The 17,564-nt window shown below is 38.2% G+C and overlaps 2 protein-coding genes across 2 annotated transcripts in view; one reads left to right on the forward strand and one right to left on the reverse strand.

The window, feature by feature from the left end:
* LOC307130057 (TRPM8 channel-associated factor homolog) overlaps positions 1 to 17,564 on the forward strand; it is a 360,060-nt gene that overhangs the window by 286,547 nt on the left and 55,949 nt on the right. The gene's annotated exons all lie outside the window — the stretch shown is intronic.
* Positions 4,693 to 16,667, reverse strand: p4ha3 (prolyl 4-hydroxylase, alpha polypeptide III). The gene is made up of 13 exons (XM_079823587.1): positions 16,331 to 16,667; positions 15,815 to 15,969; positions 15,505 to 15,728; positions 14,731 to 14,874; positions 11,392 to 11,443; positions 11,056 to 11,219; positions 8,288 to 8,464; positions 7,354 to 7,418; positions 6,992 to 7,151; positions 6,529 to 6,591; positions 6,279 to 6,347; positions 5,767 to 5,863; positions 4,693 to 5,352 (listed from the first exon to the last, which is right to left on the reverse strand). Exons 1-13 carry the CDS (start codon positions 16,510 to 16,512, stop codon positions 5,282 to 5,284), a joined length of 1,623 nt encoding a protein of 540 aa, XP_079679713.1. The 5' UTR covers positions 16,513 to 16,667; the 3' UTR covers positions 4,693 to 5,281.

Here is a 17,564-nt window from a genome sequence, read left to right on the forward strand (position 1 = left end):
AAATGTATCCCCCTTTTGACCCGACCCTCCTTGAATAATGGGATATCAAGGAAGCTACCATGTGATGGTCGTTTTCTTGCACTGCATATTACATAGAAATGCCAATTCGATTTGATGCATATATGAAAATTTCTGAAGTTCTGCATCTATGTGATACAAGACAGTGACTCCCATAACTCAATGGATGGAGCTTGGACATGATTTGAAGCCTTTTGACTTGATTGACATTATTTAAATGAATACGTTGAGAACAAAAGTCTTCAAAAGCTTTTTGTTGCCTGAGGGCAACACTGTGCAGTATATAGTAAACAAAATACCAAAAGCCACGACTCTGGTGGGACACGAACCTACAACCTTTGAATGGCCTCATTTTGCAATCTAGAAGTCCAATGCGCTATCCATTGCACCACAGAGCCTGCCAGATGCCTGGCTGGGTCACGTGATGCTTCTTCTGCTGGGCATTTGCACATCCAAAGCATCCCAGTATCTTCTGTTTACTAGACAGGCGCTTTAACCAACTAAGCAGCGGCACCTGGCTGCCGCCACATATTAGCTTGGGACACTGTCCTCTGATGAAAGCTGAGGGATGGTTTGAAAATGGAAACAACAGCAAATGGAACCTCGGTTTCACCACACATCCAACAGTGTGAAATAGTACACTCTGTGGGCAGGAAAGACAGGCCCTCGAGCCTCTGCACAAAATGCTGTGGCCCTCTGTCCAAGAAAGATCCCAGAGCTTGTTAAGGTTCACAGCCTTGAGCCACACGAATATCGCCTAAGGCCCCGCTGGGATTCGAACCCAGGATCTCCTGTTTACTAGACAGGCGCTTTAACCAACTAAGCCACGGCGCCTGGCTGCCGCCACATATTAGCTTGGGACACTGTCCTCTGATGAAAGCTGAGGGATGGTTTGAAAATGGAAACAACAGCAAATGGAACCTCGGTTTCACCACTTGTGGTCAGTTCTCGGAAAAACACATGCTTGCTAAAGTTCACAGCCATGAGCATCGCCAAAGGCACCGCTGGGATTCGAACCCAGGATCTCCTGTTTACTAGACAGGCGCTTTGACCAACTAAGCCACGGCGCCAAGCTCTGCACATCGAGTTCGGAAGGGCGACCCATCTAATGTTAAGCAAAGAACATGGAAGAAAACATAAAAGGGTCTGACCTGCTAGCTTCCATGATATCCCTCTATCTAAGTCGGTCAGGTCAAAAGGGTGTTACATTTGGCTAATTTTCCATTTTCTGCATGTTCTCTTTTTGACCTCATACCCGTTAGCATCGCCGTCTCTCCCCCAGCACGTGCAGAAAATGGAAAATTAGCCAAATGTATCCCCCTTTTGACCCAACCCTCCTTAAATAGAGGGATATCATGGAAGCTAGCTAGTCAGACCTTACCATGTGATGGTCGTTTTCTTGCACTGCATATTACATAGAAATGCCAATTCGATTTGATGCATATATGAACATTTCTGAAGTTCTGCATCTAAGTGATACAAGACAGTGACTTGCTAAGGTTATAGCTTCCATGATATCCCTCTATCTAAGTCGGGTTGGGTCAAAAGGGTGTTACATTTGGCTAATTTTACATTTTCTGCATGTTCTCTTTTTGACCTCATACCCGTTAGCATCGCCGTTTCTCCCCCAGCACGTGCAGAAAATGGAAAATTAGCCAAATGTATCCCCCTTTTGACCCGACCCTCCTTGAATAATGGGATATCAAGGAAGCTACCATGTGATGGTCGTTTTCTTGCACTGCATATTACATAGAAATGCCAATTCGATTTGATGCATATATGAAAATTTCTGAAGTTCTGCATCTATGTGATACAAGACAGTGACTCCCATAACTCAATGGATGGAGCTTGGACATGATTTAAAGCCTTTTGACTTGATTGACATTATTTAAATGAATACGTTGAGAACAAAAGTCTTCAAAAGCTTTCTGTTGCCTGAGGGCAACACTGTGCAGTATATAGTAAACAAAATATCAAAAGCCACGACTCTGGTGGGACTCGAACCCACAACCTTTGAATGGCCTCATTTTGCAATCTAGAAGTCCAATGCGCTATCCATTGCGCCACAGAGCCTGCCGGATGCCTGGCTGGGTCACGTGATCCTTCTTCTGCTGGGCATTTGCACATCCAACAGTGTGAAATAGTACACTCTGTGGGCAGGAAAGACTGGCCCTCGAGCCTCTGCACAAAATGCTGTGGCCCTCTGTCCAAGAAAGATGCCAGAGCTTGCTAAGGTTCACAGCCTTGAGCCAAAAGAATATCACCGCAGGCTCCGCTGGGATTCGAACCCAGGATCTCCTGTCTACTAGACAGGCGCTTTAACCAACTAAGCCACGGCGCCTGGCTGCCACCACATATTAGCTTGTGACACTGTCCTCTGATGAAAGCTGAGGGATGGTTTGAAAATGGAAACAACAGCAAATTGAACCTCGGTTTCACCACTTGTGGTCAATTCTCAGAAAAGCACATGCTTGCTAAAGTTCACAGCCATGAGCATCGCCAAAGGCACCGCTGGGATTCGAACCCAGGATCTCCTGTTTACTAGACAGGCGCTTTGACCAACTAAGCCACAGCGCCAAGCTCTGCACATCGAGCTCGGAAGGGCGACCCAGCTAACGTTTAGCAAACAACATGGAAGAAAACATGAAAGGGTCTGACCTGCTAGTTTCCATGATATCCCTCTATCTAAGGCGGGTCGGGTCAAAAGGGTGTTACATTTGGCTAATTTTCCATTTTCTGCATGTTCTCTTTTTGACCTCATACCCGTTAGCATCGCCGTCTCTCCCCCAGCACGTGCAGAAAATGGAAAATTAGCCAAATGTATCCCCCTTTTGACCCGACCCACCTTAAATAGAGGGATTTCATGGAAGCTAGCTGGTCAGACCCTACCATGTGATGGTCGTTTTCTTGCACTGCATATTACATAGAAATGCCAATTCGATTTGATGCATATATGAACATCTCTGAAGTTCTGCATCTACGTGATACAAGACAGTGACTTGCTAAGGTTATAGCTTCCATGATATCCCTCTATCTAAGGCGGGTCGGGTCAAAAGGGTGTTACATTTGGCAAATTTTCCATTTTCTGCATGTTCTCTTCTTTGACCTCATACCCGTTAGCATCGCCGTTTCTCCCCCAGCACGTGCAGAAAATGGAAAATTAGCCGAATGTATCCCCCTTTTGACCCGACCCTCCTTAAATAATGGGATATCAAGGAAGCTACCATGTGATGGTCGTTTTCTTTCACTGCATATTACACAGAAATGCCAATTCGCTTTGATGCATATATGAACATTTCTGAAGTTCTGCATCTGTGATACAAGACAGTGACTCCCATAACTCAATGGATGGAGCTTGGACATGATTTGAAGCCTTTTGACTTGATTGACATTATTTAAATGAATACGTTGAGAACAAAAGTCTTCAAAAGCTTTCTGTTGCCTGAGGGCAACACTGTGCAGTATATAGTAAACAAAATACCAAAAGCCACGACTCTGGTGGGACTCGAACCCACAACCTTTGAATGACTTCATTTTGCAATCTAGAAGTCCAAAGCACCCCACAGAGCCTGCCGGATTGCCTGATTGGGCCATGTGATGAATTTTCTGCTGGGCATTTGCACATCCAACAGTGTGAAGATGTACACTCTGTGGGCAGGATCAATATTTTGTTGGCCTTTTTGCCTTTTATCATGATAGGACATCATGTAAACAGAATATCTGTATTATGCATATGTGAACATTTCTGACATCCTGCATCCAAATGATGCATGTTAGTTACTCCCATACCTAACTAGATGGTTCTTTGGCATGTTGATTTGATTGATACTTTGAGGTTGAACGTTCTGTGGGCTGGAAAGAGTGGTCTTCGAGTTAGCCAGGTTTAAAATGCAGAGGCACTTTTAAGGTCCAATTGATTAACATGTCAGCATGGAATAGTATCTAATGAAAGCATCTGAGGGGTAGTTTGTAATTGAAACTGGTGTCTTGAATTGAAGCTGCTTGTGAGGTACTTAGTTTCTAATTTGTTGTTAATTATTGGAAAAGCACAATTCACAAGTTTCCCCACTCTCTCGTTTTCTCAATGTTAAATACACAGCTGTGTTAGGACACTGCGTTACAGCTGGTTAGGACACTGCGTTACACTCTCAACTTCTTTGTGTGTGCAAAAATAGAATACTGTTCTGAATAGCACTGTTTTGTGATTGTCAAACACAGATACTTCAGAATACTGAAATTAATTGCAATATTTTTTTTTATCACAATTTAATTAAGGTCAGCAATTACCAGAGTCTCACATTAATAATTATAATAACTAGAGAGTTTCAGAAGGCAAGGCAAGTACCTCGGTAGCGTAGTGAGAACAATCCTGTGGATAAAACATGTGCTTCTAATTAAGTAACCCTTACATTAGTCCAGCAGCAGAGGACAGCAGTGGTGTGGTCTGTATTACACTAAATGATTGTAAAGTACTTCAATATTATCATAAATACTGTCTAGAATCTGGACATATAGCAATAAATTCCTAAAGGATATATTGAAAACGAATTGACTGCAATTAATACATTTACATTACATTCAAAGCAGTACTATTTTTTTTATGGCAATATAATACATATGATACGTTGTTTTTGAATTCCAACCCAAAATGACAATAAATTAAATACTTTTTTACAAATAAGAAAAGGTTCATCTCATTTAATTATTTATTTATATGTTCAAAACATTTATGGAGCTTTTATGGAAGTCGTTTGCAACCATAAACAACATACAGTTGCACCAGATCTACACAGGTAAAAAATAACAAACATCCAAGTGGGCAAATTATACTTTTTCGATGTGTATTGTAATTAATAATAATATATTTTTTAAATCATATATTGCTTGCTGTCAGAACAAAATAGGTGTTACCACAAAATATTTATCAAAATGAAAAAATTATTTTCAATTTTCATTAAACATTCCAGGTTTTATTGTGGGAAGAAGGAACAAGAGGTCAGCTTGCCCTTTGGGCTGCATGCCAAACCATTCCCTAGCCCACGCACTAACACACACTGTTGAAAGTTCCTGTGCCCTTTAGACATCCATGAATATTATCCATGTTTTTATCCTCTATTCCCAATGCTCAAATCAGTTATGAAGGCAGGTGGTTTTAGCTCTCAAATGCTTTACCCCTTCATTCTCTGCCTTTCACTCCCTCACTTGCTATGGTTGCTTCTTTAAGAGGGTTGACTCTTGTACTTTAAATGGTCTCATGCTTCCTTCACTCCTCAGGATTAAGGCTACAACGATGCCGGAACTCTTGTCCATACTCGTGAACCCACTTATTGGCAACTGGAAAAGAAAAGACAGTGAACGTCTTTATATTGGTGTGTTCCTCACAGAAAGCATATGGTTTTAAAGGCCTTGAAATGTAGCGCATGTAAGGACATCTTTGATGTTTTTTTTTGTTTCGTTTTTTATATTACAGGTAAGTAAATGAGTAAATAATGTCCCATTAAAGCACAATTAACCATTCCCAATTCATCACTTTTTTTTTCTTTTATAGAGTTATTACCTGTTGAAGACTTCCTGTAGCTCAAACAGTAGTGTGTGGTGCCAGCAAAACCAAATTCAATTATCAGGGAATGAATTAATCAAATGTATATCTTGAATGCAATATAAATGGCTTTGGGTATATTTGTCTGTCAAATGAAAATTATTTCCTTATGTTGGCAAAGAAGACACCATGTGATACAACAATCATACCCCATTTATCACCAACAATGACAGGGCAGCCAGCATGAAGAGTGTCACCATTTCCTTGACCATTTCTATGAAGATTCCACCAGAAGAGAGCACCATTCTAGAAAGCAAACACAACAAAGTGAAAATGCATTAATAAAGAATGTTTGATAGTGCACACAATAGCCAAAATCCAGGATTATGAACCTTGATTAGCGTATATTCCTTTTGCGAGAGGTTGTGCAGAGATGACCTCCCCTTTTTTGGGTGGTGAAAGCCTCGGTGCCTTGAGGTGAGAGTGCAAATTTCTAGATAGCTATCTCTCAGGTTTCACCAACAGTTCATTTATTGAAATAACACTGACTCCCAAACCCAAAGCTTTTGTTGTAACAGGATATCCAACGAAATGTCTGACCTCAATAGAAAACAATCTGTTATTACTCAGCTTTGTAGGGCATAGCATTCTGAACGCTGTACAGAGTGAAGTCTTGTGTTCTGTCTTAAGTGAATCTGTGAGAATGTATGGAATTCTATACCTCTACGACAGGAACACTGAAGTTAGCATAAATAAAGGCTGTGAATCCTCCTGCTTCCACAGAGCTCAACTAAAAAGGAAAAAATCATTAAGTTGTAAAGTGGTTTACTCAAATCATATTAAAATAATTTTGGTTACTGCTAAATGCTTCCAAAACGCATATACTTACTTTCTCACTCAAAACTACAATGGCGAGATATTGAATTTGAATTAAGGATTAAGCTATGGAGCTGAACTATTCATTGACTTACATATATCATGAATGTGGCCACTCGGTTTCCAGTTTTTAGCCTGTATAATGGACTCGAGTCAGACTGCCAATAAAAGAAAAACAAATTTTTAAAAAGGTTTTAAACATTCAAAGTCACATTATACAAAATGGGTATGCATCATGGCTTATACTGTATATACAAGATACATTATGAATAGGACATTTCTGCACTGGAAAGCATTTCTTTATTATTTCCGAATTTTTGTAAATGTTTTTCCTTAAAGGGGGAGTGAAATGCTATTTCATGCATACTTTCTTTAGCTCCGCCCACACGATACGCCTCCAGCCGCTTGGTTTTTTTTTTTTCGGAAAGACTCTGTACAGCGTATCTTTCTTTTATAAATCTGATGAAACTAAAGACTTTTCGGAGATATGAAGGATGAGGTACTACTCTATAGGTACTCAAGATTTACATGATATTGACTGAAACTGACTGTACTCACTGTGGCATGGTCAAAATGAGGTTCATAGTGTCCTCCAATGCCATAATTTACAACTTGGAGATATTCAGCATAAGGAGGCTGCACATTCAACCCAGTGACCATAGTGATGCGTCGATCCACCTTGCCCACAACCTCATGGACCGACTCTTTAAGCCATGCACTGAAAGATCATTAACAAAAATTCGAATGTGAGAGCCACTTCACACAGAAAGAAAAAAAGGGATATTATTGGAAATTGGACTTATTCTTACTAGTATAATTTACCATTGTGGTATGTTGGTTTTGAATGTTGTAGGAATACACCAGAATAAAGATGAGCTAACTTTGATTTCATTGGGCCTTTAGAAAAAAGTGACTCGTACCTCTTGCTGATTCGATATTCTGCAGTGGACTGATTCAATCCTGATGCCACCACTGATCTTCTAAGCTGAAGGGAAACATGAACATTCACATTTAAATATTTTTTCATACATTTAGTCACGGTGTATCTACCTTTAAATGTGCACTTTATTCTCCAGTGAGAGAACTGGAAAAAATACAAATAAATAAGATAAGAACAAAAACTATTGCAGTTTTTGTTCTGTGGGAATTCCAGGAAGAAAAAAAAATGACTGAACTACTGGCAAAAAAAAAAGTGACGGAAACACGTGATTTAATGCTCAGTCTGCCCCTACAAAAACACTCTGGGTGGAATAACTGACGAGCTGTAAGCCCAGTTGATTCCGACCGCATGACTTGTTCACGTAATGTGCTCTTCATCTTCTTTCCAGCTCAGTTTGAAGCTGGCTTAAGTTGTATGGTTAAATATCTCTGGAAAATAAGGGAAAACTATGTCATCAAATTTTGTGTCTCTCTGGAGAAAACGGTTTTATACAGACACTTTCTCCATGTTAAGTCAGTCTGTAATTGGTATTCAGTAAGATGAAAAGTTTCTTAAAAATGTCTTATTTAGTAGAGGACAAAATGTATATATATATATATATATAAAAGAAAGCAGAACAACCTCAGCTGAGAACTGGCAACAAGTGAGAGCTGAAGTCTCTGCCAACCTTTTCTTCCCTCAAACCAAAAATGATCCAAGTAAAAGACTCAACATCCAATTCTCAATAAAAAAAAACAAGGCTTTCTCGGTTATTTGGAGAGTTCTGGTTCACTCTTGACTGTGCATAATATATAAGGCAGCAGGGTTCATGGTTTATAAATTAATTTACAATGAATTACTTTCGCATTTTGGTGCATTGCATACCCAATTCTGTATGTTTCCACATTAAGTCTTAATGCAAACAGTACACTCACCCCTGGCACAGCATATTCTCTGATGCTTTTAGCTTCAGGTCGGGTGACAAAACCATGGAAGAGCACAACATAAGGGTGCAGGCTGATTAGCTCTCGTTTAATTGGTTGCAGAAGTAATCCAGGGTTGCCATTGGTGAAATAGTCACAGAACAATCTGGGGTTCTCAAACTGTTTTGGCTGAAAAAAAGAAAGTGTGTTATAATTTCTAAGGCTCCGAAACATAAATATTCCAAAGAGGCATCAAATCATTAATAAGTTGTAAATAGCAACAAGAATGAGTTTAACTGATAAGCATAAACAAAAAGTTTTGATTTAAGTAAACATAACTAATTAACTAAGCCTCAGTCAATTGTGGTCACTGCGAATGCAATAAAAAAACATTACTGTGTTAAAAGTACATTTATCGAGGCCACTCATTTAATTCTGCCTCACCTTAAAATAACATTAAAACCAAGCATGCATTTCTAACAGGCAAAATGCTGCCTCTAATGTAAAAAGCAAAATGGTAGTATCGTAAAAGGTCAAATACATGACATCCAATCAAATTAAATCATCTTTTGCAAACAAATCTGACTGTCAAAAACACCATTCATGATAGGTTGCATATATAGTATGCTGCCTTAGCAAATTGTGCTATTACTGCAGTTCTCGACAATGTACCTTTGTAAAAGTGGGGTTTTAGCACTTACTAGCATAGCATAGAGATCGATTTAAGACTCAAACTCTCTTCGATGCAAAAACATACTTTGTGTGAGTTCTTGCTTTTAATGTTGATAATGTATTATACAAGCAAGAATGCAATTTTCCCCAAATATCCATACGATTGCAAATGTGCCGTTTATTTTATACAACAGTTCCAACAAGCAAAAAGGTAATATTAAGTGATGTCAATTTAAACAAAGTATTGTCAGTATTGTTTGCTTTATTTTGAAACGAACTAATAGCTTCACGAAACCCACAGCAGAACTGTTGTGGGTCTCCAAGCAATACACAGTGGTGTTCGGGAGAGTCAATGATAAATACAGCCATTTAAAACATTATCTAATAACATTATTTGTGCCATTGTAATTGTATTCATGCCACCTCTGAGGAGGATTAAACCAATGGCTTTTGTTGATACTGATTGCATTTGATTGAAATGATTGATGTACTTTATTGCTTTATTTATTATATTAATGATTCAATGAATGGAATTTTAAGAATTAAGTCAAAACAGGAAATACATTTAATAGGGTTAGAAGTGGAAGTATGCATAGTGATGTTAAATGCCACTCTAAAACGTTTGGGAACCACTGATCTAGGCAACGTGTCTTTATTTCCTTTAAAAAACACAGCATAACATTTGGTAAGTATAAATATAAATTTAAATTGTTTTGAAAGGCGAAATGTTTAATTTCTATGCCATTAATGGCACCAAACAGAATTGTCAAAATAAAGAGTATCCACCTTATTCCTACGCCCCATGATGCGTTGCGCGAATTATGGGTGTAACTTCCGTTAAGCTGTAAACAAACAGACAAAGGCTTGCTCTATGAACGCAATAATATATATTTTTTAAACTGGGTACAATGTGATGACATTATTCTACTCACTCTTCAACCATTGAACATTAAAGGGACATTAAAAAGTCTAAAAGCATCAACAAGGAACAGACCATGAATAACCCCAAAAACACGATTCTTTCCACAGCAATAACAGACAGCTTAAATATCACTGTAGTAATATATATCTGTATTATGTAACAAACGTTACCTTAATCAAAAATGTTCATAAACATGGGATTATTCATGAGATGTATCGTAAATTAAATCGGGAGAACAGACTACAAATGTGCGCTATATGTTGTCCTTCTATTACAGCGGAATGCAAAGAGAAAAAATAAAATAATCATGAGGAAAAGAAAGCAGCGACCGAAAAGAGCTCTTGAGATCTTGTAATAACATGTCAAGTTAAAATACCAAGCATTATGTTATTCTCATGATGTCTGAAAATAAAACATCAAGGAACATTGACAGCTAATTCGGATAAGCTTTGTTTGTAAGGCAACCTTATGATTTGAAATGATTAATTTCAGTCTTTTTGAATGGAAGTTCCCCAACCGGAAATGCCACCCATTATTCAAAACGCAGTAGGCTTGTCAGGAATAAGGTGGATATTCAAAAAAAATTCTGAGACTGCCCTGCCTTCCATTGGTATGACAGACAAGTAGGCTACCAAACTGGCACCATTGGTTGAGCCAATGTGTTATTGTCCAGTTGGGTAGCCTAAACAAACAGATTGAAATCCCATTTGGTGTCACTAGTTGCGCAGAAATTCCACACTTAAGATTTAAAGCAGTTCGTTATTTCATGTGACCTTCTTCATGATCCAAAACTGAAGTAATTCACTTTGGTACATTGCTGTGTCATTTTCTTCAGGCAGCCCCATGAGGAAATTTACCAAGATCCACACAGGATTTGCCTTAGCTCGTCTTTTGACTTTGGCAGCTTTTTGTATTTTCTCTTTTTTATGGTAGGAAGAATTTAATAGTCATATGAATGCCAATATCATAATAATGGCGTTTACTCCATTTAGAAACTGAAATCATCCTTGCGATTAATTTTGAGTTTCAATGTGTGAATTTCCCTTTTCTAACTTATGTGGCAACATTTTATATTTGAGTTCCTTATAACACCAACAACAGATTTGAATAGAAAGATATAGCCTCTGGTGAATGGTGAACACTATTGTCTCGATCACAAATTGTGTGGCATAGTATTGAATGATACCTGAGATCCTTTAGTTTGGCAGAGCTTCTCATAGACATTCCTGGTTTTCTGATAGGTGGTGTCAGGTCTTCTCAAAGCCAGGCTTTGATTAGTAACAGGCGGACTTTCATCAAGGAGCTTCTCATACTTCTCCACATTGAAATGTACCCTTCTGTTCATAGGATCTTGAAGACAAGATTAAAATTGCATTCTGATGAAATATGATCATTTTTCCATATAGATTAAATTTAAATGAGACCTTATTTATGAATAAAAAATAAATGGATCTGTTTTGCCAAGTATTTTTTCTCTCTCACTGTCTCACTTATCGGCTGGTAGTAGACTGCAGAGGTTTACCATGAAGCAATAGTTCCCGAGAGAGACTGAGGGCGTAGGATATGTTTCCAGTCTAAAAAAAAAAAGTATTTCATATAGTTATATACTTCTATCTTATATATATATATATATATCCTAATTAAATTTATAATAAAAGCCTTAATCAACATCTATCCTCCAACATGTTAAGATGATTTAAATGATTTCTTTTAGTTTGATTGTTCTCTAAAGTCTGTATTTGGTTTCATTAATTCTTACTAAATTATGTTTTTATTTTTATTTATTTTATATTATATTTTATTAATTTGATATTTTTAAGCTTTTATTTTTCTTTGCATCTTCCATCACTAGAGAATAACGGTGAATATTGTCTGTACCTCTTACTGAAAGAAAGCACAAGTTATTAGTATGTTTTGGAAAAACTTTCTATCAGAGCTGGAGCTCAACCAACTCCAACCTTGGAGAATCTGTGTATCTATGTATGCGCGTAGTAATGTGTTACGGATCAGTATTGAAGGTGTACAACAGGCATCCTAGGAAGAGTATGTTGTTCTGGACCCGGAAGGTCACTATGTGCCTAATTCCGGGGTGAAAGCATCAACAAGTGATCTATGAAGATGTGCATCTGATTAACTGACCATGTGTGGAGATTTACTATGTCTATCTATTTAGCCAATCAGGAACAATGTAACTTAAAGCTAGACCTTGGAAAAGGGAATAATTGCTGTGTAAAATATATATGCGGAGAGCGTGGCTCCTTGTGAGACTTGAAGCTGGTTGCACTCCTGACTCTTGGTCTTCATTCTTCACAACTGGTCTTGGGTCCTAAACGGTGTTCCTTAACAATATATACACACTATATTCAGGACACACTATAAGTATTGGGACACCCCTCCAAATCATTGAATTCAGGTGTTCCAATCACTTCCATGACACCTGGACATGCAGACGCTTCTACAAACATTTGTGAAAGAATGGGTCGCTCTCAGGAGCTCAGTTAATTCAAGCGTGGTACCGTGATAGGTGGTACCTGTGCAATTAGTCCACATGTGAAATTTCCTCACTACTAAATATCCTACAGTCAACTGTTAATGATATTATAACAAAGTGGAAGCAATTGGGAACAACAGCAACTCAGCCACAAAGTGGTAGACCTAAAATCACAGATCAGGGTCAGCGAGGCGCACAGTGCACAGAACTTTCTGCAGAGTCAATAGCTACAGACCTCCAAACTTTGTGTGGCCTTCAGACTAATTCAGGAACAGTGCGTAGAGAGCTTTATGGAATGGGTTTCCATGGCCGAGCAGCTGCATCCAAGCAACATCACCAAGTGCAATGCAAAGCGTTAGATGCAATGGTGTAAAGCACGCCGCCACTGGACTCTAGAGCAGTGGAGACGTGTTCTCTGGAGTGACGAATCACGCTTCTCTGTCTTCTCTGTCCATGCCGATGGACAGATTGCCGGCTGACGGTTGCCAGGAGAACGGTACTTGCCTGACTGCATTGTGCCAAGTGTAAAGTTTGGTGGAGGGGAGATTATGGTGTGGGGTTGTTTTTCAGGTGTTGGGCTTGGCCCATTAGTTCCAGTGAAAGGAACTCTTAGGGCGTTTTCACACCTGAAAGTCCGCACCAAGGTCCGAACCGAAGTTCATGTTTTGATACTTTTTATATATTCGGTTAGTTTTGGTTTGGTTTCACATTGCAATTATGCGAACGCACTAAAGAACTTTACATGACACACTTGCGTCCACTCGTCATCATCTATGTGGGCGGCATCTGGACATTGATTGGTTTGTAAACGGACGTGCGTCTGACGTCAGCGTCTTTGACAAGTTGAATGAACGGACGCATATCGCCGTTGCCACTATTGAACAGTGCGCATTGCTTGACTATTTTTTTATTCGTTACGTTTAAAAGTGGACATTTCAAGCTTTATATACACATATTTCTCATGTTTGTGAGGCAAGTAGCCTGCTGAGTTTCGGTTTATTTGAGACGCTCCAGTTCATGTGTAAAGCATGTGATCACTCCCGTGATTATGGTCTGCTATAAACTATTTGCTTCTTATTTATTAAATCCAGGCAATTATCTGATTAAACGTTGATTAAAATTAAGATACAATTTATACAAAACGAAATTCCCATTAAAGAAATGCTTTCTAAGCAAAATCATACAAAATTTCGTTCAAAATTATTTCTGACTTTCTGTCTACTGACATATTGCGCATATTTTCACTTTTCATAATCAATGTTGCCTAGATTGAATTTAAAAATAACGTTATAATATTTAAACATAAACAGGAACTTCCTGTAAATGGTCTGAAAGTCCGAACCATACAGAAAATGCTTTCACACTAGAAACGAACCGAACCTTTGTTCAGTTTGATCCGGACCGAGACTACCTCTTTTCGTCGGACCAAATTTCGTCTGTTTGGTCCGGCCCGTGGTACGGGGGATGTTTCACACCTGCAATTTTGATTCGGACCAAACTGAAAAGTCCGAAAATCCGGACCAAACAAGGTAGGTGTGAAAACGCCCTTAATGCTTCAGCATACCAAGACATTTTGGACAATTTCATGCTCCCAACCTTCGGGGGAACAGTTTGGGGATGGCCCCTTCCTGTTCCAACATGACTGCGCACCAGTGCACAAAGCAAGGTCCAGGCCTTCTCGTCCAAAATCAGTGCCTGACCTCACAAATGCGGTTCAAAAATTCTCATAAACACACTCCTACACCTTGTGGAAAGCCTTCCTGGAAGAGTTGAAGCTATTTTAGCTGCAAAGGGTGGGCCAACTCCATATTAAACTCCATATTATGGATTAAGAATGGGATGTCATTAAAGTTTATGTGCATCTATGTTTAAAACTAAGAAAACTATATTTATATTTACCATTTTAATTTCAGTTTATTTATTTTTTGTAATTTTGTAGTGTGCTTTTGTCGTTTTGTTTTTTAATATCTACATAGTTTTTATAATTTTTTTATTTCGGTTTTAGTTACTTTAGTACATCAAGTTAAAAAGTTTAAGTCTTTTTAATTGTATTTTATTTCAAATAAATTTAAAAGTATTTTTATATTTTGTAATTTTAGTGTTTAGTTAACTGTAATAACCCTGTCACTTTTTTTAAACTTTGAATTTTAACATTTTAATTCACCCACAAACATGTTTTTTGTTTGTTTGTTTGTTTAGTGCCTGAAATATTTCACTCTTATCTTTGGTATGCTACACTATGAAATGTGGTCCGATGCATTTCTGAATATCTCCAATTGTGATCTGACAAAATGTGTTGGACCCTGTATACACATAGATCGGATCATCTTAATACCAGGTGTAAACAAAGACTTGTAAGAGGAACCATACCTTGAAGTGAGAGAAAGCTAAATGGTCAAGGGCATCTTCAAGTGTGCCTTCATTTTCTGGACTCCATTCTGTTCCTCGAAAGAGATGAACTGCCTCCTCAAACCACTGCACAGAATGGTAGTAATCTTCCAAATCATAGGCCACCTACGAACATAAAGCTCTCACAGATGTAACATAACACAAATACAGCATGAGGGGAAAAAAAGATGATGACATTCCACATGTCTGACACTTGGGCTCAGAACACTTCTTACACAACAGTAAAAAAGGATTTCAGTCAAAAACCATTTAGTCACTGGTTATTTAATGCTTTTCTTTAGAAATGTTAAAAGAAGTTGCCAATCGTTGGCAACATAGCACATTTCACCCTGTAGTTGTATGGATGTTGGTGAAGAGAACAGATGGCGTTTATTACAAGAAGACAAAAAAAACCCAGTGCTACTCTTCATGCACAAAGAAAGAAGAGTATAAACCATTTGGTAGTTGTTATTCACCACAAAAGAGGCACCAGTTAGTAAAGAAATGGAGCAATATGGAATCTACATCAGGAATTGTGCTCAAGCGGGAACACATTCTGAACACATTTTTCCAGAGGCTTTCCCAGAGATTCACAATACATTCCAAACTTTGAGAGCGTGGGCAGTAACTCTAGGAGTTAAACTTGAGACAAATAAGAAATGATTAGCTTTAAAGCCACACTATGTTTTGCAGACATCTTTAAAAGCAGATTGAAAATAATAGAATTAAGATGTTTTTTTTTTTTTTTTTTTTTACCTTTCCAACAAGGAAGCAATCATCTCCAGAGAGTGTATCAGACACTGGGGGTTTGTAAATGTCAACAGCATTTCCATTTGTGATTTGCTGGAAGTGACCCTGCACAAGCCCCTCCACATGTAGATCATACACATCCTGAAGTCTCATCAGCCCTTGCGCTGCCCCCTGAAGATCCTCCAGTTTGGGTAAGTTGCCTTCCATCCTCCTGTAGCCCTCCCTAAGAGCTTAAGGGAAGTAAATGGGGGTTGTGAAGGGTTAGAGTTAAGTAGGACACAAGCAAGGCAAAACTACAAAAAAGTCAGCATATTACCTTTGATGTTTTCTTCGGCTTCATTGCTATGGACAACATTCAACCATTCAGACTTAAGTCTTTTGACCAGTTTGAATGCAACAATTGGATTACCTAAGGTAGCTGATGGCTCATTGTATACCCCACTGTGTAATGATGTGACTCTTGAAAAAAACCTACAAAAAAAAGATTAATATTTCATTTAAAGGTTAAACGCAATAACAACACATTTTGTTAAAATCAATCCAATTTAATTAAAAACTTAAACTACAAAAAAAAATTGTGTTGGTGTAGTTGCCATGTTTAATAAATATGATACAGAAATGCCATCGTTTTGTTTTTATATTGATTTTTAAAATGCAATTATCTGAAAAGAAAATTACTTATGCCACAGAAATATCAATTATACAATTTGTCACAGTAACCACAGTTTTAGACAAAATGCCACTTTAAAACATATTGTTGTGGCTATTTAGATCACGTAACTGATCACTATATAAATTCATGCATATAAATGATGATAATGTTTTCTCTTACCTTTTAATATCGTCAAGTCTTTGTATTTCCAGTTCTATGTATATTCTTAAATGTTCGATTAGTTGTCTTTCTGCGAAAACAGCTTGATTCACGCTCATCATCGAAGTAAACATTTCACCGAATGATTTGTCAGATATATTAAGTACGTATAAAAATATAAAGAGACTAAGGTATGAGGACATCTTATAAGGAAGATTAAAAGAAGTATAAGCAGTCTTACATAGTAATGCGTTGACCGTTAATCCACAGCCTTTGATTCCTCTTCATAGCTCAACGTGTTCTCACGCAGGACCCGAAAAAAACGCGCAGAGCTGATGAGCCATCAGCATGTGTGTGTGTGTGTGCGTGCGTGTGTGTGTGCGCGCGCGCGGGAGAGAGAGAGAGAGAGAGAGAGAGAGAGGGGATAAGGATAGAATCACATATTAAGAGTTGTATTATGCAAAAAATATCACAGAGAAAACTTTATAAATAACTTTTAAATTTGTAAATTAAAACATAAATCTGGATTACACTTTATTTTATTTTAATGGTCCACTTTTAGCATTCTACTACTAACTGTAAGTAACTTTGCAAATAGGCTACATGTCAACTAACTCTCATTAGAGCATTGGTCGACTGTAGTAGACTGCATGGGCGTGGAAGTGGGGGGAAAAGTGGACCTGACTACCCAGGGCCCCGTCTAGGGAGAGGGCCCTTTGAAAAGTCTGGAATATATTTTAACATGGAACATGGGGGCCCATCAGGACTGCCTATGCATAGGGCCCAGGATTTTGTGCTACACCCCTGGTAGACTGTTAGTAGTAAGTTGACATGTAGTTGCAAAGTTACTTAGAATGTCTGTTGGGGGATATTAAGCAGACAGTCTAATACTCTAATGAGAGTTAGTTGACATGCAGTCGCAAATAGTTAAAGTCTAAAGTGAACCACTGAAATAAAGTGTTACTGATTACTGTTGTAGATACTGTGTTACTGTTTTAATGGACGTCACAAAAATTGAGTCACAAACATGTGCAGTCAGTGTGTCTTGGAGATGGAAAGTTATCCGGTGATGTTAAATAGTTATTTTGATCTTCCCTGAGTTTAGGTCCGGTCTGTTTTTTGCTGCTACTTACCAATTTTGCTTGTTCCTGTCCCATAGGCTTTTCACTCTATGCTTAATGTAAAACATTTTTTAATGCAACATTTCAAGCTTGCGTTTAGAAAGTGTAGTTCTGCTTTAAAGGGGTCGTATGAT

Source organism: Gobio gobio (assembly GCF_949357685.1).
Source record: "Gobio gobio genome assembly, chromosome: 8".
In the NCBI taxonomy this organism is placed as follows: domain Eukaryota; kingdom Metazoa; phylum Chordata; class Actinopteri; order Cypriniformes; family Gobionidae; genus Gobio; species Gobio gobio.